This window comes from Sorex araneus, chromosome 3 (genome assembly GCF_027595985.1).
Source record: "Sorex araneus isolate mSorAra2 chromosome 3, mSorAra2.pri, whole genome shotgun sequence".
Classification (NCBI taxonomy): domain Eukaryota; kingdom Metazoa; phylum Chordata; class Mammalia; order Eulipotyphla; family Soricidae; genus Sorex; species Sorex araneus.
In genome coordinates this window covers 217250949-217275136 of record NC_073304.1, presented here as the reverse complement: position 1 = coordinate 217275136, position 24188 = coordinate 217250949, and the positions used below count along the sequence as shown (strand labels likewise).

Here is a 24188-nt window from a genome sequence, read left to right as displayed (position 1 = left end):
GGAAAAGTTGGACAGGAAGTGGGTGACCCTCCAGTGCAACACATTTGTTAGCATCTTGTGAAGCTGCAGGCTAAGATGTAAAACAGTGCCAGCCACACTGTTCCATTTGAGGTACTTTTCTCTTTTTCCCTTATTCTTTTTTCTTTGGCTTTTGATTCCCACCCAGCAATGCTCAGGTGACTCAATGCTAATTCCTGACTCTGCACTCAGGAGTTACTCCTGGTGGTGCTCTGGGGACCATACAGGATGTTCGACCATATAGAATCGAACCTAGGTTGGCTGCGTGCAAGGCACACACCCTAGCCACTATTCTATTGCTCCAGCCCCCCGAGATACTTTTCATGTCATTCGTATTTATTTTATTTTGTTATTATTATTATTTTTTTGCTTTTTGGGTCACACCCAGCGATGCACAGGGGTCATTCCTGGCCCTGCACTCAGGAACCACCCTTGGCGGTGCTCAGGGGACCATATGGGATGCTGGGAATCGAACCTGGGTTGGCCGCATGCAAGGCAAATGCCCTACCCGCTGTGCTATCGCTCCAGCCCTAATCATTGGTATTTATTGTTCAAAGTTTATCTCCACCAGACTTGATTTTCACCACATTTGCTATTTATCTGGGTGTGCTGTGATTATGTCTTCGCTCTTTCACCTAGGAAATGGGCCACACTTACGTCTCTCAGTCCTGTTTCAGCTTGGTCTAGGGTTGTGGGTGTTTCTGCTCTGTATCTGCAAAGTATATGCTCCTTGAAGAGAGAAATGATGACTTTTCATCTCTGTACACGAGTCAGCATTTAGTAAATGTTCCAAGAAATAAAGGTACTTGGAGGCCATTGTGTTTTTCACAGAATCACACTTAGCGTTTTATATATATATAATGTAATTTTTTTTTTGGCAGTGCTGGGAATTGAACCTGGATTTCATGTATGCAAGGCAGGCACTTTCCCATTAAGCCAATTTTTTCATTTGAGTTTTTTTTAATTAAAAATTTTTTTTTTTGCTTTGGAGACTACACACAACAGTGCTCAGGGGCTGCTCCCAACTGTTCTCAGGGGTGTTCTAGGGACCAGGTAGTGCCAAGGATTGAACCCAGGACTCCCACACACAAAGCATGTGAGCTGTGTCTCTGGCCCAAAAATGGCAACAGAATGGGAAATAGGATGGTATCCAGAACCTTGCAGACTTTCTCTCAGGAAAGCATCTTTTCCAAACTGGGTTTTGCCGGTATTTTCAGGCTCTGTGCTTCTCGTCACTGTATATTAATACTTGGTCATAAATAGCAGGAGTAGCCGACTGAATGTTGTGATTCATACCAAAGGAAAGAAGATTTCTGGCTAGATGGAGCTTGAGTGCATTTCCACTCAGGTGGAAGAAAAACTCAGAGAAGGGTGGGCTCATGAAAAGTTGCATAAACCCTGGGCTGAGGTCTCAACTTTAAGATTTTTCCCATTTGGTGCTGCCGAGTTAGACGTGAAGAGGTCACAGTCTGACACCCACAGATTGTCTGAAGCTGAAATGGGAGTCTACTTAATACAGTGTACTCAAAATCCTTTGAAGTTGACTGCTCAGTTAAAATTCTTCTTCTTTTTTTTTTTATCTCCTAGAAGGTCCAGTGGTTTCAAATGACTATGATTTAACTAAACCTCATGAAACAGAAAATGTGGATGGTGCGGAAGGGCCAGCCAATGAGGATGAAGTCATGGGAGGTGAGTGAGTACTCAGAATTGATGCTTTCAGACATGTGTGGGGCTTAATAATGACAAAGTAGCACATCTCCAAGGAAAACTTGCTTCTCTAAGTCAGGTGGGAGTAACCCAGTTTTGTTCATTTTACAAATATTTATGTTTGTTATTTGCTAGAGGAGATCACCAAGTTTGAGAATTAGTGGAGCTTGTTCAGTGTTCAAGTTACACTAACTTCATGAAATTTTTCTTTTTTGTTGTTTGGGACACATGCGGCATTGCTCAGGCTAACTCCTGGCTCTGTGCTCAGGCCTTAGGGCACTCTAGGGGGTGCCAGGGATCGGACTCAGGTCAGTTGCATGTAGGGCAAGCATCCTACCCACCGTACTGTCTCTCTGGCCTCTGTTTGGTTTTTTTTGGCCACACCCAGCAGTGCTTACGGTCTACTCCTACCTTTGCCCAGGGATTGCTCCCAGCAGTGCTTGTGGGACAAGGCAGAGCCATTCAAATCTCCAGCATGGAGAGCATGTTCGCTAATCCTTTGAGCTATCTCGTTTTATCCCCTAAACATTTTTTTAATCGTTTACCACAATTTGGAAACATCATAGAAGTGGAAAAAAGAAAGGGGGGAGAAAACCCCGCTGTCCTGGTTTAGCCAAAGACAGTCTCTGTTAGCACTACAAAACGCTAGCAGACATTTTGCGAAATTTAGACAGGATGTTTGTGGTAACATTGCACACGTTTTATGCTAATATTTATGTGGATAAATCTGATCAATATTGTCTAATGTCACTCAGATCTCATTTTAGATTTCATTTCTCTAGAGAAACTTTTCCTTAACACCAGTCGCTATTTTAGCACAGTACCCTATTTTAATTCTCTGCATGGCACTTAGACGAAATTACCAGAGATAATTTTGGATTTTTTTTTCTTTTATTGTCTCTCTTCTACACCCTTCATTAGCCAGACTTTCTTTTTCGCTGCTTGGTGTTTGCAGCACCACAGTTCTGGGCCCATAGTGGGATGCAATAAATACTTATTGAGTAAGTAGCACTGTAGCGCTGTCGTCCCGTTGTTCATCAATTTGCTCGAGCAGGCACCAGTAATGTCTCCATTTGTGGGACTTGTTGTTACTGTTTTTGGCATATCAAATATGCCAAGGGTAGCTTGTCAGGCTCTGCCTTGCGGGCAGGATACTCTCTCGGTAGCTTGCCGGGCTCTCCGAGAGGGATGGAGGAATCAAACCTGGTTGGCTGTGTGCAAAGCAAACACCCTACCTGCTGTGCTATCGCTCCAGTACATTGAGTCACTGTCACTGTCACTGTCATCCTGTTGTTCATCGATTTGCTCGAGCGGGCACCAGTCCCGTCTCCATTGTGAGACTTGTTGTTAGTGTTTTTGGCATATCAAATACGCCACAGGTAGCGGCTCTGTCTTGCGGGCAGGATACTCTCGGTAGCTTGCCGGGCTCTCCGAGAGGGATGGAGGAATCGAACCCAGGTTGGCCGCATGCAAGGCAAACGCCCTACCCACTGTGCTATCGCTTCAGTATATTGAGTACGTACTTAATTAATTAATTTAGTGTCTTAGGCTGCGTGTGTGTGTGTGTGTGTGTGTGTGTGTGTGTGTGTGTGTGTGTGGTGGCGGGAGAGTGGTTTGAGGGGCCACACTCAGCTCTCAGCTATACTTAGTTCTTTCTCCTGACTCTGTACTCAAGGATTACTCCTAGCAAGGCTCAAGGAAAATATGCAGTTTCTGGGATTCGAACCAGGGTCAGCCACATGCAAAAGCAAGCACCTTAACTTCTATACTATCTCTTTGGCACCAGACTATCTGATTTTGATCAAACATAGAGTTATCCCACAGGCAGAAAATTCTGTTTGTTTCATTTTGGAGATATCACCCAGTGGTACTCAGGGGCCATCCTGGCTCTGTGCTCAGGACTCACTCCCAGCAGTGCATGCTGGGGCTCGAATCTGGACCCCGTGCATGCAAAGCATGCACGCAGTTCATTGCACTATCTCCCTGGCCCCTGACTTAGATTCATAAGATGGTCAAGAAATTGACTTCTGGATCTAAAACTTCTGAGATTCAAATCACAGCTTCAAGTAGCATTCCAACTCTGCCTAATTATATGTGACCTTGTACCAGTTTTTAACCACAGAGACTGAAAGATACTGCCTGGCACAGGATGTGGTCATTTGTGCTGAGGAAAGGCATGCGATGTTCTATCAGGTTCAAACAACTTCTTGAAGGTGTTATCCATGGAGACAGGCTCGGGAGTCAGTGCTAACTGGGCTTCCATTGCTGTGCTCTTGGGTCCTGCGGGGAACGCCTGCCAGCTGATGTGTGCATTGATGATCCCTCTGCAACTTTTGGTCCGGAATCGACCTTTAAGGTTAGAGTTTGCTCTGGGTTCAGAAACAGACTCTGAGTTTTATGCTTCCAGGTCATGGGGGTGGGGTTGGGGGGCAGGCAGGCAGTGGGGTAGTGCAAACATAAAGAAGAAACCAAATATGATTTACCCAACAACAGGGATTTAAAACAAATTGTATAGAAACGTTCTGTAACAAACGTCATGTTAAATAGCAAAAACTCAACTGAGTTATCTTTGAAGATGTAATTGGCTTTATTACACGATTAGCTACGACTTGTTAACTTCCCATCTAGCAAGTAGACAAATGCTTCCCAAAAGCAGTGTAAAATGAAAGTGAAGAAAGGGAAGGACAAGGGGGAAAGGAATTATTTTAGACTTGGGAGATCTACCTTTGGGGGCTAGAAAAAGATCTCATCTTGAGAAATGGAAGAAAATGAGCTCATTGGCGCTGACCAGAAAGGCCCACACTTGGGATGAAGTGATAATGTAGCGGGCAGGGCACTTGCCTTGTACTTGACCAACCTTGACTCAATTCCCAGCACTCAAATGGTCCCTGAGCCTGCCAGGAATAAGTCCTGAGCACTGCGGGGTGTGGCCCCCAAACAGAAAGTCCCATGCTCATTTGTTAGGACTGCATTCCTGGTGAAGGTTGGCAGAGATTCCAAACCACAGCTGGGTTAGGTTGTCTCCATTTGGGACCTGTCACCTTTTTGTTTGTTTGCTTTTTAGTACCTTGCAATGCCACAGGTCTCCAGGAACCTCTGCTGTAGATTGGCCCCACTCTGGAAGTACTTCCCAGGAGCAGAGATAGAATCTCTCTGTGGTCCGCCCCTTCCACTGTGGTTGCTTCCTTCTGTCACTTCACCCAAAGCAGCGCCTTGTCAGCGGATTGATGGGTTCTCTGCATATCTTTCTCAGTTGTGAGGGGCCCGAGACTAGTCGTACAGTTCTTGGAAGAGACTACAAGATATGATCAATCATTCTAAATATTATGGAAAGAGAGGGAGAGAGAGAGAGACAGACGCCTGACTCAGAATGAAACAAATAGGCTTACTTTAGTATTGAATGATTAATCCATTATTTCATGATTGAGTTCCAGATGACTGTGGCATTCATCTTGGCACTTAATCTGGGTCATAGAACTTTGGCCGAGATTAGCAGGTGCCCGCATTTTAAAAAGATACGATCACTGTGCGCAAATGATATCTGGCGATTATATAAGATAGTTGAATTGCCCGCTAGAAAAGATGTACCACCTGCATAATATTTCTTCTGAAATATGCAAAGAAGGAAACATTAAATAAGAACCAGAAAAAGGACTAGGATTGTTTTTAAAGGTATGTTTTTAAAGGTACTTAGGGAGTTTTAGCTATATTATAAGAATCATAATTAATCAAAACATTTTTTCCTATTTTGTGGTTCCAGGGATGGAACTGGGGGCCTTGCATGTGTGAAGCATGTGCTCCACCACTGAGCCACCTCCCCAGTCCCTGTAAATGACTTTATAACCAGCTTTGGAAGAGCTGTAGTCTGTTTATATTCTGTGGCAACATTTCCTTTTAATGTCCTCTGAATTTTTTTTTTAATCAACTAAGACTTGTCTTGGAATGCTCTTAATTCAGAATGATTGTAACTGTGTTTACTTTCGGGGGAGGGCAGGGTTTGGACCACACCTGGTGGTGCTTGTTAGTCACTCCCAGTGGTGCTTAGGAGACCATGTGACTCTGGGAATCATGGGGTGAACCACACATGAGAAAGCCTGCCAAGAATCATTGATTTCTCCTCGTGGTTCTGTAGCGAGGTGGGGCCGGCAGTACCTGCTGGGCATTGCTAGCCTGAGAAAAAGAAATCAAAATTCAAAGTATGTTCTCAGTGGAATATGTTTGTATTTTGTTTTATTATCGTTTTTGGATTTTTTGCCACATCTGACGGTTCTCAGGGCTTACCCCTGGCTCTGCTCTCAGGAATCTCTCCTGGAGGGCTCTGGAGGGGTTCCGGGGATTATATGTGGTGCTAGGGATCAAACTGGGATTGACTGCATGCCAAGTAAGCACTTTAACCTCTGTACTATCTCTCTGGCCCTGGTTTTGGTTTTTTATGCCCTTTTTTTTATTTGGAAGGGGGTGGGGCACTCTCAGCAGTGTTCAGGGCTTAGTCCTCGCTCTGCGCTCAGGGATCACTCTTGGAGGGCGTTGGGGGACCGTATGGATACAGGAGGTGAAACCCAGGTTGGCTATAAGCAATGCAAGTGCCCTACACTTAACCATGTACTGTCTCTTCAGCCCTTTCTGATGTCTTTTTATTTTGCTGCCTATTGGTACAATAGGAGCTCCCTATTGGTGCTCAGGTGACCCTAAGTGTACTTTCCCCTCTGGGCTAGTAATTTCATTACTACAGCCCAAGAATCCAAGAATGAGGTGTTGCTCAGGCCCCATGGTGCCAGGAGACCGCCAGGGCTTGTTTTCAGGGGCCTACAGGTTCATACTGTTTGATGTTCATGTTCAAGGTTCTCCAGGGCTACACACAGTGATGCTTGGGAGGCCGATGGTGCCGCGGACCCTGAGTCAGGAGGCACCCTTAACCCTTGTGCTATCTTCAGGGCTCCCTGAACGTGGATTTTTTCACAGCATCGTAAAGTCAAAAATCCACATCTGGGGCTGGAGAGATATCACAGCGGGTAGGGCGTTTGCCTTGCACGCGGCCGACCCGGGTTCAAATCCCAGCATCCCATATGGTCCCCTGAGCACAGCCAGGGGTAATTCCTGAGTGCAGTGCCAGGAGTAACCCCTGTGCATCGCCAGGTGTGACCCAAAAAGCAAAAAAAAAAAAAAAAAAAAAAAAATCCACATCTGAAGTCAGGATCAGCTATAACTTTTATTTATAAAAATAGTCAAGGGGGGACAGAACGGTGACTCAGAGGACTAGAGCGCATGCTCTGTAAGCCGGAGGCCCAGATTTGATCCTCGGACCACATGGGGTAGTTTACAAACTAAAGAAACAGCCCCAGGTCAGGGCTGGCTGGCAGCCCATCCTTTGCTGCCTCCTGACCTAATGCGTACAGTTGTTGTGTGATGAGTTAAAGTATGTTTTGGTTCTGGAAAGAAACAGTGATCTTATAACTTCTTTGGGGAACTCCCCAAGGAATCCTCTGGGGTCCATGCCCACTGACTCTCAGCGAAGGGTGTCAGGCCATTCAGTGCTAGAGCCTTGCCTTCAGGAGATACTTAGGTCCAGTGGTGACTTTAGGGATACCAGGCCACAGTGCTTAGGACCCTTAGGACAAGACCCCGGGTTGCTTAGGTGAGGAGAACACACACCATATATTTTCAAAGCAGTGGGCAGTGGTGCCCTAACACTGTTTATTTTTCAGGGCTGGAGCAATAGCACAGCAGGTAGGGCGTTTGCCTTGCATGCGGCTGACCCAAGTTCAATTCCCATCATCCCATATGGTCCCCTGAGCACTGCCAAGAGTAATTCCTAGAGTGCAGAGCCAGGAGTAATCTCTGTGCATTGCCAGGTGTGATCCAAAAAGCACCCCCTAAAAAAATACTTTATTTTTTTAGTAAAAAAATTAATTTCAATCTGTTGGTTACACCCCTAAAATTAACATAAATTAGTCATGAAGGCCAGGGAGATGGCTCAGAGGTCTGAAGTGTGGGTGCTTTGAAAGTGGAAGGCCTGAGTTTGGTCCTTGAGTACCTCTGGGGAGCAGCCCCTAAGAGTAACCTCTGAGCACTGCCAGGTGGAGCCTCGAAGCAACAAAACCAAACCAAAAGAAGTATCTTCAGTAAAAAGCATGTGTGGATTGAATGAGGTGTAGCCATGGATTCATACCTTCTCTTCTCCCTGAAAATGTGAATCTCGTGGACTGGAGAGCCAGTGGAAAGCGGGTGCCAAGCACAGCCGTCCATCCACGAGGGTACTTTCTCCCGAGTCCTCCAGCCACTATTCCTACTCCCGCCAACTCCTTCATTTTTCTCTTTAATAGGAGACACAGCTAGTGGTATGGGCCTGGCCGTGCGGTGCTTGGGGACACCAGGACCACACCTGATGGGCCAAGGAGAGAGCTTAGTGGACCGAGTGCCTGCTTCTCAAGCAGGAGGCCTGGAGTCAATTCCCAGAACTACTTCTGGTCCCTTGAGCATCACTGCCAGGAGCAACTCCCAAGTACAGAGCTGGGAATAGCCCCCGAGCACTGCTGGCTATGGCTCCAAAACCCAAAATATTAAAAAATTAGATAGCAACCAGAGATATAGTACAGCGGGTAGAGCATTTGCCTTGCACACTGCCGACCCAGGTTCAATCCCCTCTATCCCATATAGCCCCCTGAGCACCACCAGAAGTAAATCTTGACTGCAAAGCCAAGAGTAACCCCTGAGCATTGCTGGGTATGGCCTACAAACAAACAAACAATAAAAAATAAAATAAAATAAAAGACTTGCAGTAAATAGCAGAAAGCTTGGGCCAAACCGCTGTTTTATGTTTTGGTTCTTCTTCCTGTAAACTTGGATCTCTGTCTTGTCCTTGTCCATGCAGAATGTGGAAGGGAACACTTGGCTTCAAGCAGGTCTGTTCTGAGTTACAAATTTGATGTGTGTATGCCCGGAGTGTGCCTCTTCTTCAGGGAATAATTAGGAAAACAGAAGGGGCAACCAATGCCCTGCATCCGGTGCTGTACTGGAGACTGGAAATCCCCAAATCAGGGTGTCACTGCACCCTCTCCCTGAGGCTGAAGGCTCCAGGGAAGCAGTTTTCTGGTCTCTAGTTTCAGTCGGTTCCTGGATTTCATAATGCGGGTGTATCACTGGGTTTTCCCATGTGTCTGCTCTCTACAGGAACTGAGGAGGACTTTATGTGATGGCAGGGTAAAACCAGGATCAGCTGCATAGATAGAAAGTGTCTTAACCCCTGTACTCTCTCTCTGTGTGCCAGTGTGACTCCTCATGGCATTTGCAAAGACCCGATTTCTAGGATCAGAGAAAGAGTCCAGCAGATATTTGTCTGCCTTACATATGGCTGACCCTGCTTTGATCCCCAACACTCCATTTAGTCCCCTGAGCCCCGCTATGAGTGATCCCTGAGCACAGAGTCAGGAGTAAGCCCTGAGCACCCCAGGTATGGTCCCAAAACCAAAAACAAACAAAACCCCAAAGACCTGATTTCCAAATGAAGCCCTTTTTGAGGCATCCTGACAGGTGTGGGTGTGGGGGATATACCCTTTACCTCTCAAATATTTTTTTGAGGGGCTACACCTGGCACTGCTCAGGGATTACTCCTAGCTCTGTGCTCAGGGATCACCCCTGACAGGCTTGGCGGACCATATGGAGTATCAGGAATTGAACTAGGGTTCCAGGCCATGTGCAAGGTAGTACTGCCTTTCTGGTCATGTTGAACTAGGGTTCAAGACCATGTGCAAGGCTGTACTGTCTCTCTGGCGCCAGTCTACCAACTCTGTACAGCTGACCTATACCCGATACTCATGGTGAAAGAGATTTCTTGTCATTTCTTTGGACAGTGGTGATCAGTGAGTGAATTTCTTTCATGATTTCTGGGCTCCCAAAACCCTGGAAAAAATGGATTCTTTTTTGAAAGGCCTTACGTTTGCACAACTGTGAAGTTGCTTGCCTCAGAGATAAGTCCTTCAATTAGGAAGTTCAGTAGCACTGGAGCACTGTGGTCCCATTGTTCATCGACTTGCTCAAGCGGGCACCAGTAACGTCTTTATTGTGAGACTTGTTGTTACTGTTTTTGGCATATTGAATACACCATGGGTAGCTTGCCATGCTCTGCCTTGCGGGCAGGATACTCTCAGTAGCTTGCCGGGCTCTCTGAGAGGGACAGAGGAATCGAACCTGGGTTGGCCTCATGCAAGGCAAACACCTACGCTCCAGTCCAGGAAGTTCAGTACAAAAAATGTTTTTAAAAAATCATCTGTCCTTAGTGCTGAGGTAGTGCACCTACCCTGTAGCTGCAGCTGATGCCTGGATGTACCCTAGCTGACAAGTTATTGACTAATAAGAACTTGAATTTCTGATTTTCACTGTTAACTAAAATATGAGCAGAGTCTCAAATATAATTCTTAGCCAGAATTACATGTCAATGAGTTATGTACCTTTTAACAACTGTAAATCAAGAAACATCTGTTTAGGGATTTCTTAATTTTTAATTCCTTAGTAAGGTATCAGGTAAAAGTTGTTGGGATGCAATGGCTTGGATAAACTCAGTTACTTGATGTGGAATAGGAAAGTATTCTTCTAACCTTACAGACATTTTTATATAGCATATCATTCCTGCTACAAGGATGAACTTTTTGCCTGGCACAAAAAAAGTTAAACTGCTGTTTGAAGCTTTGCTTTTTGTAACAGGCATTTTGTTTCCAGGTAACATTGTGTGTAAAATTTAACTCTAAATAGAAATTATTTCTAGATAGAAAATATAAAATGATTTTTTTTCTATTCTGCTTTATCAAAAAAGTAAAATGTTTAAATTTTGGTACAGAAAAAAAAATCATCTGTCCTCTTGGCCCCCTTAGGAGCTAGAGAGGGGCCGTCTTGGGTAGCCCTCCACGTCAGTCTTCATTCTTTTGAGGTGCACCCTATCTTTGCATGTGCTCGTCAGAACTATGAACTTACTTTGATGCTTCTAACAAGGAGAAAACACACAGACACACACACGCACGCACAAAAACCAAGCCACATTTGTGATTTTTGGATGCTAGTGACTGCTTCATTCAGATGTGTGAAGAGGCTCAGTGGCTGGAAAGTACAGGGCAGACGGAGTCAGCTCGCCTGGGCGCTCGTTGAGGTTCCCAAAGTGCACGCAAGTGTGTGCTTCAAACAGAAGCACCGGTTTTTATCAAATTATTACATCTCTCGAGCCCAGACCGACCTGTCGCTCGTGGGATACAGGGGTTATCTTACAAAATCAGCGTCGCTCTACTGCATAGGTTCCCTCACAGGGGATTTCTGTGCCCTCACCCTGGGCACAGAGACCGAGTGGCTCTGAGGGCGGTGTCAGATGGGTACTGGCTGTTGGTGGTAAAGCCCAGACACCGCAGCTTGCATCCTCGTAACAAAAGCCAAGGTGGGCAGTACCGTGGGCTGAGAGGAAGGAAGCCCACAGGAAGACCTTTGACCCCTACGAGGAGGAGCGGTCAGTTTTAGTGGCTGACAGACAGGAGGATCAGCTGCTGTCTTTTGTGGTCCTCTTAGATGCTCTCCTCATCTCCTCTGGCTTTTATTGGGAAGAGGAGTGTGTGCTGGGATGACGTCTGCCTAGGGCGCTGCTTGCCTCAGAGAGAAGTCCTTTATTAGAAAGTTCACTTTAAAAAAAATCATCCTTCTTCTTGCCCCTCCCCCCTTGAAGCTAGAGAGCAAGTTATGGGGGGAAGCAAGATGACAGAAACAACATGTACTTTTCTGTCCAGTTGGTCAATGTGTATGAAGCATCTGGGGGCCCCGCAGTCTCTTCATTTCCTCTGGCCCAGGAAGTTCAGCTGCCCAAACCCAGGTTGGCGTCAGGCGTGGTGACCGTTCTCTGGGGCCATGGGGCGAGCGTCCTGTTGAGGGCTAAGTGACAAGGGCCAGACAGAGAGTCGAGTCAGCTCTCATCACTGATTACATCTGCAGGAATCTTGTGAACCCTCTGACTGCGCCTGGTCAGCCAGCCACACGGCCTAGTGTCCACAAGCCGTTCCCCTGGTCCAGCACATCACTGGACTGGGGAATGAACAAGCTCCTCCTGGCTCACTGAGTCATCCTTTCTCATAAATTGTCAGCCTTTCCCCGTTCCCCCACCCCCCACTAAAATTTCCATGAAGGAAGTAGTGTTGGGAGATGAGAAGGCTTGAGATCTCTCCACGGCCTTCAAGGTAGAATCTAGAAATGTTTTAATTATAATAGGAGAGTCCCACCTCTCTTGGTAAAGTTAATGAAATAGAGAAGTGTGGGTGTGCATGTGTTAGTGTGTATATATATATATATATATATATATATATATATATATATATATATGAGGCTAACACCCAAGGGCAGTAGAGATAGGGCCAGGAAGATTGCTCCATGGTTAGAAGCCTGCCTTGAGGGGGAGTGGGGGGGTATGTGGGGTTTTTTGGTGGTGGATCAAATATGAAAACTTTATAAATATCTCACAGTGATTCAATAAAAAATAAAATTTAAATTAAAAAAAAGAAGCCTGCCTTATGAGCAGGGCAAGAAGGCAGTTGGGATAGAGGAGGGATCACTAGGTCAATGATGGAGGGATCAGTCAGGAAGGGAGATGTGCGCTGAAAGTAGATAAAGGACCCAACATGATGGTCTCTCAGTATCTCTTGCAAACCATAATGCCCAAAGTAGAGAGGGAGTAAGAAGGAAATTGTCTGCCATGGAGTCAGGGGGTAGGATGGGATGAGGGAGGGAGGGATACTGGGGACACTGGTGGTGGAAAATGTACGCTGGTGGAGAGATGGGTGTTCGATCATGTATGACTGAAACTCAAACACGAAAGCTTTGTAAGTGTAGCTCACGGTGATTTAATTAAAAAAAAGAAAAGAAAAAACAAACTAGACCAAGCTCAATGAGATGATTTCTTCAACCAAGCTTCCATGAATAAACTCCTTCCGTCTCATAAAGAGATGTATTCTGGGGCTAGGGAGATAATACAGCAGGGAGGGCACTTGCCTAGCATGCATCTCATTCAGGTTTGAACCCCAGCACCCTATATATTCTTGAGAGCCCTGCCGAGAGTGGTCTCTAAGCACAGAGCCAGGAGTAAGCCCTGATCACCACTGGGTATGGGCCCCAAACCAAAAAGAAATGTAAAATAATAATAATCATAAAGAGATGCATTCCTGGCCCAGAGAGATAGCTCTGTGGGCTGGAGTACATGCTTTGCATGCAGGAGACCGAGGTCCGGACCCCAGCCTTCACAGTCCCCGGAGCACTATAGGGAGTAACCCCTGAGCACTGGGCTTTGACTAATCTCTAAGTACCAGTGGTCATGGAGTAGGGCAAATCCCCCTTTCCTTCTGGCTAATCTGAAATATGTCCCAGGCAGTCTTTTAACTGTATTCCTTGCTGATTCAAGCACCCTTCCTTTTTTCATTTTGATGGAGAAGGTTGCAGAGGTGTAGACAGTGCTGTGAGGGGCTTTGGGAGAATCGTGTCAAGGATAGGCGTCATCTGCTCCTGACAAGTCTGTGACGTGTTTTCTCCCAGCAGTCGTGTGAGAGACTGACAGAGACCTTGGACTCCAAGTGAGGGATGTTACCCTGGGAAGGGACCGACAACATAGTCACTTGAAGCTTTGGATTGTCATGTGTCAACACACACACACACACACACACACACACACACACACACACACACACACACAGAGCAGATGAATGAAGATGTCGGAGCCAGGCCTGCAGGAGGGCCGGGTAATCCCGCCCTTGGTGTCTAACCTTCAAACACCAATAAACAAGATTATCTGGATTTAACATGTGACCTTTCTCATTCTGACTGCTCCGTCCAGATGTTTTCTCCCTCAGCCGCCTGGTTGAATTCTTCCTTCTAACCGACAGCTATTGGCTCTAGATTTGAGGTTGCAGGCATGACAAGTCTCGAAAACTAAATTCGGCCCAGGGTGAAGCTGTCTAAACAGGAACATATGGAGACCCACGGTTTAATAATTAAAAATAATTCATGACCTTACCCGTAATAGATTTGCTAATTATGCCCACTGAACAAAGTAACAATGGGATTGTGGCAGGTTTGTCATGATATTAGTCAGTCTGGTGGCATTAAAAACGTGGACCAGGTTTGTTAGAACCAGCCTGTGCTACACCTGCGTCTCCAGAAGCAGAAATCCCAGTCACGCCTTCGTTCCCTGGCATTACCCCTTCAAGAAGTTCACAGCGGTCCTCGAGGAAATCCGAAAAGCTCTTCGTTAGCCTCTCTTAGTCACTCCAGGCTGGAGGCAGACTTTTCATCCACCAGAATTTGGACACATCTTAATGTGTCTTTATTACATCTCCTCATTGCTTTGGAGCCCAGAACTGTTTCTGACTTTTTTTTTTTTCATTACTTTTTTTGTTTGTTTGGGCTATACATGGTGTGCTTAGGGCTTATTCCTGGCTCTGTGCTCAGGGATCACTCTTGGCAGTGCTTGGGGAATCGTATGTGGTGCTGGGGATGGAATCCTGGTAAGCTTTGTGTAAGGCAACTGTCCTACCCACTGTATTGTGGCTTTGACCACTCTGGCATTTTTTAAATGAACTAGACGTCATCTTGATGGTCTGGTTCTTCTCTCTCTCTCTCTCTCTCTCTCTCTCTCTCTCTCTCTCTCTCTCTCTCTCTCACACACACACACACACACACACACACACACACACACACACACACCGTTCAAAGGAGGAACAGTTCATTCTCCCTTTTCTTCTCGTACCAGGGAACTAAACTCATGTCTGAGTGACTCCCCCCTCAGAGAATGTCCCCAGGCCCTCTGTGAGAGTGGGGATAACTCATTGGTCACTTAGAAAATGTACGGCCAAAGGACAATAGGATGGCTACAGTTTTTGTTGTTGTTGGGGAAGCCACATCCATCAGTGCTTGGGGGTCACTCCCTGCAGTGCTCAGGGGACTATGCATGCAAGGGATTGAATTTGGGTCTCTCACATGCAATTATGTGCACCAGCCCCTTGAGTCATTTCCCTAGCCCATGTTGGTAGAGGTAACACTGCTGTGTGATCAGTAAATATATAGGAAAGTTGTTGAGCGTAGGTGACAAGAATTCTCAGCTCAAAAAATACATACGTATTTTTAAAGTACATATTTTATAAGAAGATGATTATTTTATGTAGCACTGCAGCACTGCCGTCCATTGATTTATTCGAGTGGGTACCAGTAACATTTCCATTGTGAGACTTGTTGTTACTATTTTTGGCATATCAAATACTACACGGGGAGCTTGCCAGGCTCTGCTGTGCCGGTGGGATACAAATAAAATGTATACAGTGTATATTTTTTATTTCTTGAGATGATGTTAGCTAAAGCCATGGTGTCATTTCATAATACACTGGAAGATAGATAAGTCATTATGCTGAGAAACCTAAACTCCAGGGCTGATTCTCAATTATACCACAATAAAACAGGGAAGGGGGAATAAAATAATAATCATAGCTTAGCATGGCTCCGTAAACTATGAACAGAATAGAAGGTAACGCGTAAAGCATGTAACAAGACATAAAAGCACAAAACATTGCAAAGAGGTATTATTATTTGAAGCCAAAAGTATATGTATTTTAGCATCATTAAGAAAGAGAGCAAAGGGGCTAGATCGATAGCACAGCAGGTAGGGTGTTTGCCTTGCACGCGGCCGACCCGGGTTCGATTCCCAGCATCCCATATGGTCCCCCGAGCACCTCCAGGAGTAATTCCTGAGTTCATGAGCCAGGAGTAACCCCTGTGCATCGCCAGGTGTGACCCAAAAAGCAAAAAAAAAAAAATTCTGATTGATTGATTAAAAAATGGTTATGTATTAGAGATGTACAAGGAGGCTGACTGTTTTATTGATTTTTATTAAAAACAACGTGATTTACAAAGTTGTTCATTAGACAGTTGTTTATGTTCCAACACCACCAGTGTGACCTTCCCTCCGCCAGTGTCCCCAGTTTCCCTCCTAACCCTAACCTACACCCTTTGACACATAACAAATTTACTTTATATTGATTATTCCAACAAAACTTTAAGAACTGACAAATAGAATGATCAGAAAATAAATGATAAAAATAAAATAAATGATCAGAAAATAAATTAGTAAGGGCTATGTATGTATGATTTTGATTTATGTAGCTAAGAAAATTAAAACCATTTAATACAATATTTTTAAATGCCGATTCTCATTTACCTTTTTTTTCCCCCGGATAGTTGATTGATTGCCCCTTTTTCTCTGCTGTCAAATGTGGACCAGGGATGTGGCTTAACAGTGCAGCACTTGCTTCACATGTGTGAGGGCTGGGTTCAAAGAGCCAGAGCACGGGTTTTGTGAGCAAGTACCAGGCTTCAGTCCCCAGCACCCCCTGGTCCCCCAAGCTGATTAGAGTGCTCCCAGAAAAAGTAGCAGGTAAGGAGCGGAAGTGACAGTACAGTGGGTAGGAGACTTGTCCTGCGTACAGCTGACCCAGTTCTGTGCCTGGCACCCCATAGGGTCTCCCAGGCCTGCCAGGAGTGATCCCTGAGTTCTCCTGTTAAATGAATGATCCCTGGTCATCTCATGTCAGAGAAATAAAAGGAGAATTTGTTGTACATGACTAATTGTGATTCAAAAGCTACACTAATCAACATGCTTCTTTAGTTTTTACTTATTGGCAGGGGGCCTCTGAAGCAGAATCCAAGAGGCCTGGGGGCCCCTCCCAGTGATTCTTGTCCATCCTGTCTTCGGCTTTAGTGCAAGGGTCTGTGGTGATTTACTGGTCACAATGGCAATGCAAGGAGTTCTCTGGGGGCTGCAACCGATGATACTCAGAGGACCACATAGTACCAGAGATTAAACCAGGGCAGGCTACATGCAAGGCATGAGCCTTCATCCCTGTACTATCTCTCAGCTCAAGATGCTTTTCCTGCTAGTAAATGAAAAGCCTAAACTCTCCCCTCAATAGAGTATCTGTGTTGTTAGTTTTATTGGTGCTTAAAGAAAAAAAAAACCCACCAACTTTCTTAATAAACATCTTTGGGGCTGGAGAGATAGTACAGTAGGGATGGTACGTGCCTTGATGTGACTGATCTATGTCAGTCTCCAGCACTGCGTATGGTCTCCTGAGCCTTGCCAGGAGTGGTCCCTGAGTGCAGAGCCAGGAGTGTCTTTCCTAACCCAAGATCATGAAACTATCATGTTCACTTCTAAGCATGATGGCCTGTATATTTATTCTTTTGCCCCATTTAATTAGTCACAACCCTGATATGTCTAGATATGATAAACATCACTGCACAAATGGGAAATTCCCCAGAACTCGAATGACGTGCTGAGATGGCACAGTGGGTCAGCACAACTTGAACCTCCCTGTGGCCTTTCTCCAAAGCCCCTGGTCTTTCATGGAAGATTTGAGAGCAGGCAAGCAAAAATCCCAATCTGTTTCCCAGGCAAGAGAACTGACATCCCCTCTTGTCTCTTCCTCACAATAACCAGTGCCCGTTCGGATGCAGCTTGAGTACTGTTTGTAGAAATGTTTCTCTTGGCCATCATAGCGTGTCGCCCACTGGAATAGAAAGAGGGCTCCCATCCGTTGGCCGGGTACCATTCTGGCTTTATGCTGCCAGTTTTCACTCCGCAGTCTTGGACAGAGCTCCACTGCATCATCGGCGCCCGCAGCCCTGAAATGTGTTCCCGGGCAGCTGCACAGCAGTTGTTAATCCTCTCCCCCCAGGGACAGTTGCATTCCAGTGACAAGATAGCTTGTTCGTGACACAGTTACCTCAGACGAGTCAGCACTGACCTCCTTCCGTGTTTCTTAGGGCTCCGATTCCATCATCGGAAAACCCAGGGAGAGGAAAAGAGGAGGCAGCAAGGAAGAAAAGTCAGATAAAGATGGAGCAGATGGTGGATGTTAGATTATTTTGTTCATTTTTGTTTTAATTAATTTAATGGTAAAAAGAACAAGCATCTTCTCATTCTGTCTCCTTCCATATTCATTTCCTCCTCTTCAGAGAATCCTTTATACCCGTCGGGCCTAGTTGGTATACTCGAAGTTGGAAATGCGATTTTATTGTTTTCCTCTGCTCTGGCCTAATCGGGTATCCTTAGACAAAATTTCAGTCTGTATGCTTTAAACGTAAATAAATAATACACCTCCAACCTTCATTTTTCACTTGAAGCAGAAGACAGAGTGATTGTTCGCTCCTTCCCTCCTTCTTGCCTCCCTCCCGCCCATTTGGTGAGCGTGCCTGGCCTGCAGTGCCTGGCAGGGACAGGGCTGAACATTCAGGATCAAGGAGAATGACAGGCACGGACATAAAACAGCCACTGGGACCAGGATAATATAGGGGATGCAGATTTGGACAGCAAGCTAAAGGAGAGAAACAGTGAGCTAGTTTGCATCTGGTTGAATGTGAAACAAGCATAAGAAATACAAGAAGAGGAGCCAGGGAGATATTAGGAGAGATTAAGGCACTTGCATTGCCCACAGCCAACTCCAGGGGCTGGAAAGCATGCTGGAGGCCCTGGTCCAACCCTCAGCACCTCAGGATCCCCAACATACCGCCTGGGAATGCACTCCCATACCACTAGTACAACCCCCCCATTTTTTTTTAAGAAAGAAAGAAATCCAAGAGGTAGTATATATGTTGGGCACACAAGGCAAGGATACCTGGCCAGAAATACAGATTTGGGGAGTCACTCTAGAAACTGCCTCTGGTGATCAGTCACGCCTCTGAGGCAGAGAAAGAGGGATGAACAGCAAAGAGACAGATGAGCTCAGAAAGGGATGAGGTGTGAAGAAGGCCCGGGTCAGGAAGCTGATGTGGAATGGGAAGACTGAAGCCAGGCCACTCGAAGTGGCCAGAGAAGCCAGCCGGAACCGGGTCTTGGTGGGACCTGGGCCTTTTTCTGGCAGGTCCTGAGATCTCTACACCACAGCGCAGCTTCAGAGTGTTGTCGGCAGCATGGGGAGTGGTAAGGCCAAGTGACTGCTCTTCTCCGCCTGGCCACCTTCTTGGCATTCAGCTGATTTAGTTGTTTATTCATTCACTCACTCACACATTCGGTGCTATAATAATGGAACTGTCCAAGAAGTCCAGGGGACCCAAGTATTATTGATGCCCAAATCCAGCCGGGGGATACTCTTGGTCTCTGTGGGAAATAAAGATGTAACTTTGGGTCAGAGAGATGGTACAGCAGGTAGGACATTTGGCTTGCACTCGGCCGATCCAGGTTCAATCCCCGGTTCAATCCCCGGCATCCCATATGGTCCCCCAAGCACCTCCAGGAGAGATTCCTGAGTGCAGAGCCAGGAGTCACCCCTGACCATCACTGGGTGTGACCCCAAAAAAAGATATTACTTTGGGGCTGGACTGATAGTACAGCAGGAAAGGTGCTTCCCTTGCATGCAACCATCTTGGGTTTGATCCTTGACACCATATATAGTCCCCCAAATATTGCCAAGAGTGATCTCTAGGTATAGAGCTCTGACTACTGCTGGCTATGTCTCCAAAGAAAAAGAAAAAGGGAAGTTACATAGGGCTGGGGAGGTAGCTGGCTGGGTCGGGGCGCATGCCAGGCATGCTGGAGCTGCAAGTTGGGTCCACAAAACCACATGATCTCCAAGCACCTTTGGGAGAACCCCTGACCGCTGAGCCAGGAGTCACCCCTAAACACTGCTGGGTGTGATCCAAGCAAACAAACAAACAAACAAACACAAACAAAGCCCAGTTTACACATCATATTCTTTAATCTACACAAGGACCCTAGAATTGTAAAGAAGCGCCAGTCCGGAAGGCTTACAGGGATGGCATCTTTGGCATGCAGATCATTGAATCCATTGCATGCAGGCCATGTAGTCCCTGGCACCACATAGTCCTCTGAGTACCACCATGTGATTACCCTCAGAGATAAAACAGAGATTTGTGCCCTGGACACCGAAATGGGGCTCACATGGTAGTCCAAGATTCTCTGTGAAGCTCTGGCATCACATGGTCCCCAGGGCAGCCATGGGCCTGAGCACTACTCGGAGTGACCCCAGCACCTGAACACCCCTGGGGATATGGCCTCCGCAGCAATTAAATAAGGGGGAAAATCGTACTTGGCCATGCAAAGTCTAAAGCACTTATCTCTGCCTCTGGGAACTTACCCAGGCTAATGTGTATTCCTATTGTTGAAGGTGACAGATCTTCCCATTCAACTGGGCAAGCAAAGAACTACACTGACATTATTAAACAAAATGTTACTAAGGGCCTAGGGGTGGTTCCTTGGCACAGGGTAGACCCTCCAGCATGAGGCTACAAGTTTGACCCCCAGCGCTGCCTCAAGCTGAGTGTAAGCCAATGGCACAGCCATCTGTCACCCCCGAGCCACAAGTGTGACATCTCCAGGCTCCACAAGGAAGCATGTGTGACCCCCTACAAGAGCCACAACCGAGTGTGTGCAAAGGAGGGGGGATTACTATGTATTATGGCAATGAATGAACTATCTGATTGTCAGGTAAGAAGACAAAGATTGGTGTCATTGGGAAAACGAAGGATAGATTTTTTTGCATCTGAAACTTGATTATGCTTTCTTGATAGTGCTCTTGAGTTTGAAGAGATGTAACTTGCACAAACAACCAGTTGAGACTCTCAAAGGGAAAGTTTAAACATCTCATGAGATAGGTTTTTATAAGAACACAAACCCAACAGTATCCTAATAGCCATCCATCTCTTACCTGTCATTGACGTATCTATAGTTTGGGGGGTCTCTCTAGCAGCATGCAAGGGGCCCAGAAGCCTTTCCTGGTGATTCTCACCCAGCTAAACCTGTTGGTTCCACGCTCGTGTGGAGATGTGACCCATCCATGCTGAGGGCAAGCAGGGCCACAGCTGGTGGTGCTGAGGGGGCATGTGGTGCCAAAGATGAGCGCCAGCCTTTGAGCTATTTCCCCAGCCTGAGATATCAGTAGTTTATCTCTTAGCCTGATTCACCTTTTCCGTTTAAAAAAAAGTTTTTTAATAGGTTATAAATGCCCAATGTCTGTATCACTGTATCACTGTCATCCTGTTCGTCGAATTACTCGAGTGGGCACAAGTAATGTCTCTATTTCTCCCAGCCCTGAGATTTTAGCAGCCTCTCCTTACTTGTCTTTCCCAACGATTGGAGGCTCTTGCAGGGTCAGGGGAATGAGACCTACCGTCAGGTCTTTGTACCCAATGTCTATCATTTAAAATTTTTTGGTTTTGATTTTTTGGAGTCACACTGAGCAGGGCTCAGGGCTTACTCCAGGTGAGACTTAGGGCCATATGGGGTGTCGGGGATCAAACCTGGGTCCGCAGCGCAAGGCAGATGCCTTGCTCATCATTTTAAATTTCAAAGAAAAGAGAAAACATAATGGATCTCATAAGTGACCAAAAGTTTAGTTTTCTTTGCAACTTTATAATTACTGGTTAGCAAGTACTAAAATGTCTCCTTATTTTTTCATATCATTAGTTTTTTTTCTTCCTCGCTCAATTTCTACATCTAAATGTAAATCAGAACGTCAAAATGGTCCATCCATCATTTCAGTACTCCTATTCCTTGTTTCTTGATACACAGAAGATATTGTGGGAAAGAAGTTCAGACATTACATAAGGAAAACTGTCCTACTTAATCTATTTGTGCTACAATTGGGTGATAGTGTCGAACTCTGTAGACGAGCTACCTACAATTCATATATCTCCCATTTTGCTCTTTAGTGCTTGAAGCTTCTAAATCCTATTAACAGCTGTCAAAACCTGGTAAACTATTTAGATGCTTTCACAATTTGTTTAATTGGATAGTTAGAAAATAGCATGCTAGAAGAACGTGCCCCCCTTTCTTGTAGCCTGGTTGAACATCTGTAGCATTAGGGGCTCATTATCTCCGAATTGGCATAGCAAATCAGCGGCGGCGTTAAAATGCCACATTAAGATGATTAAGCTTCTTTGTTATCCAGTTGACTTTTGCCTGTGCTGAGGATTTCATGGTTATGACCCCCAGTCCTTGTAAAACATTTAAACAACCTCACTCTTTTGTGTCTCCTCTCTGCCTTCCTCCCTCCCTCCCTCCCTCCCTCTCTCTCTCTCTCTCTCTCTCTCTCTCTCTCTCTCTCTCTCTCTCTCTCTCTCTCTCTCTCTCTCTCTCTCTCTCTCTCATTTTGTCCTTCCTCACGCTGTCTCCGGCCGGCTGCAGGGGCTGACTCCACACTTTATCCTTCTTCCAGTTGGTCTCCGAGAGCCCAGCATGCAGGGCAGAAGTGCAGACCCACTTTGCACAACAGGGAAACTCTTCCTTGCGTGCACTCCAAGACCTCCGAGGGGCCTGTTCACTGGCCCATCTTTGATTCTTCTCTCCAACTGAGCATTTTATAGGCCTGTAAAAACAAACTGAGGCACAGTTGGCTGAGGCTGTTATTGCCCCTGCAGGCTTCAGCTCTTGGAGCCTTTCCAAGACCCATTGTTTTTGCAGTGTCTCAGGTGAAACCAAAAATGTCTACTCGGGAGCGTGAGCCTTTCATGTGATAACCATCACCCCAGGAAATGAAACCAAGTGCAGCAGCCCTGGTGAGCCAAGCCTTTGTTCTCCTCAGCCGACAAAATTCTCTCTGGGGGGTGTGTGCGTGTCAGAGTGTGTCCGCTCCCTCAGAGGCCTCTAGAACCCAGGACAGGATGGGAGCAATTGCACCCCAGAGTCGCTCCTGCAGAAAGAAGTTCAGCTTAATCTCATTTGCTATGGCTTAGATTCAATTTAGCCATCTTTTCCTTCCCTCTGGGAATGTTTAGCAATTACCTTTATCATCAATTTGTGGTTTGGTCTGTTCTTTTCTCCGCAAGTTCAATTATAAAAAAATTTACTCCGGAAGCCTCTAACACTTTTTTTTATTATGAAATATGTCATACATAGAAAAAAAAGACAAATATAATTACATGTATAGTTGAAAGAATAATAACAAAGCAAGCATCCATGGGCTCACCACCTGGCTTTAGCGAGGAAATATGGTTAGTGCTGGCGAAGATGCCTCGTAGTTTGTAAAGTGGCAATTTAAGTTGCGTGTCTGAGAAATCTGACACATATTATAAGAGCTCGGAATTTATCAAATTAAAATGGGTGGTTATTTATATTATGAACACTTGATTCACTTTGTTTGGTTTGGGCGTACCTCCAGCAGCGCGTGGGAGTCACCTCCTGGCGGTGCTCAGGGAACACCCAGCAATGCTCAGGGGTTACTCCTGCCTCTGCATTCAGGAATCACTCCTGCAGTGCTCAGGGGACTATATGGGATACCAAGGATCAAACCCGGGGTGACCGCGTGCATGGCCCCCCGTATTCACTTCTTAAAAGACTTCAGGAGACTGTGTGGAAGTTCTCCAAGTAAAGTGGAGAGTAGTTGGCCAAATAATTCAGATTTTCTTTGTTAAAGTGCAGAATCAACCACAGAGTCAAGGACAACAGAGCCGATAATGCAAATCACATAGCGAGCGAGGTTTATTGTTCCAGCTAGCTGGGGTCCGAGTATCCACCCGACGCAGCGGGCTTCAACAAGGACCCCAAGCACTAGGTTCAGCAAGCTCTTATACTTTCATTTTGGCAAATCAGCATTACTCAGCAATTTTCTATTACCTACATACATATCTATTTTGTTGTTGTTGTTTTGGCCCGAGACATCCAGCCCATCTCCATGACAGTTACATTCTGGAGACCTAATCTTATTCCGGGGATGTAATCTTTGACAAAAGCATCTGGCTTTTCTGCTGTTCTTGTTCCTGGAAGAAGCCTAGGTCACTCAGAAGGCCACAAAGCCTGTCGTGGTGGTTCTCCGGCTAAGAGGGTCCTAACATCTTCTTATGGGGCCGAAAAGATAGTCTAGCAGGTAGGGCGCTTATCTTGCATGCAGCCAACCCAGGTTCCATCCCCGGCATCATAAGGTGTCCTGAGCCTGCCAGGAGTAATTCCTGAGCGCAGAGCCAGGAGTAAGCCCAGAATACTGCTGTGTATAGACAAACCCCCTCCCAGAAAAAGGGGGAAAAATGAAGATGTAGAGGTGGGCATGTAGGACCCAAATTTTATTCCCAACACCACATGGCCCTTTGAGGACCATTGGGCACGGCTCTGGCTTACCCATGGCATGCCAGCCTGGGTAAGCAATAACTGTCGGAACTGGCCCTGGACCCCTTGGACACCACTTGGGGGGAACCTCCCCTGCCACCCCCCCAAAAAAAAACTCTGAATATTTAATGTGAATCAATGGGACAGTATTAGTTGATCTTGATTTTTTTTTTTAACATGTAACATTTTGTGACTACAATAACTGCTAAAGGTGATTCTCTGGTGTTTAATGTCATTATGCTAAAAATAAAGCAGAATGAAGTAGGCTTGTGAAAGAACACAGAAACGGACTTTTTTTTTTCCTACTGTAACATCAATCAAGAAAGCTGCATGAAAGACACGACCT

The 24188-nt window shown here is 45.8% G+C and overlaps 1 protein-coding gene across 2 annotated transcripts in view; it reads left to right on the top strand.

The window, feature by feature from the left end:
- IKZF3 (IKAROS family zinc finger 3) overlaps positions 1–24188 on the top strand; it is a 90692-nt gene that overhangs the window by 29082 nt on the left and 37422 nt on the right. For both annotated transcript variants that reach the window (XM_055132065.1, XM_055132064.1), the window contains exon 3: positions 1606–1707. In XM_055132065.1, the coding sequence (XP_054988040.1) occupies positions 1606–1707 (102 nt within the window). The remainder of the gene's footprint in view (positions 1–1605; positions 1708–24188) is intronic.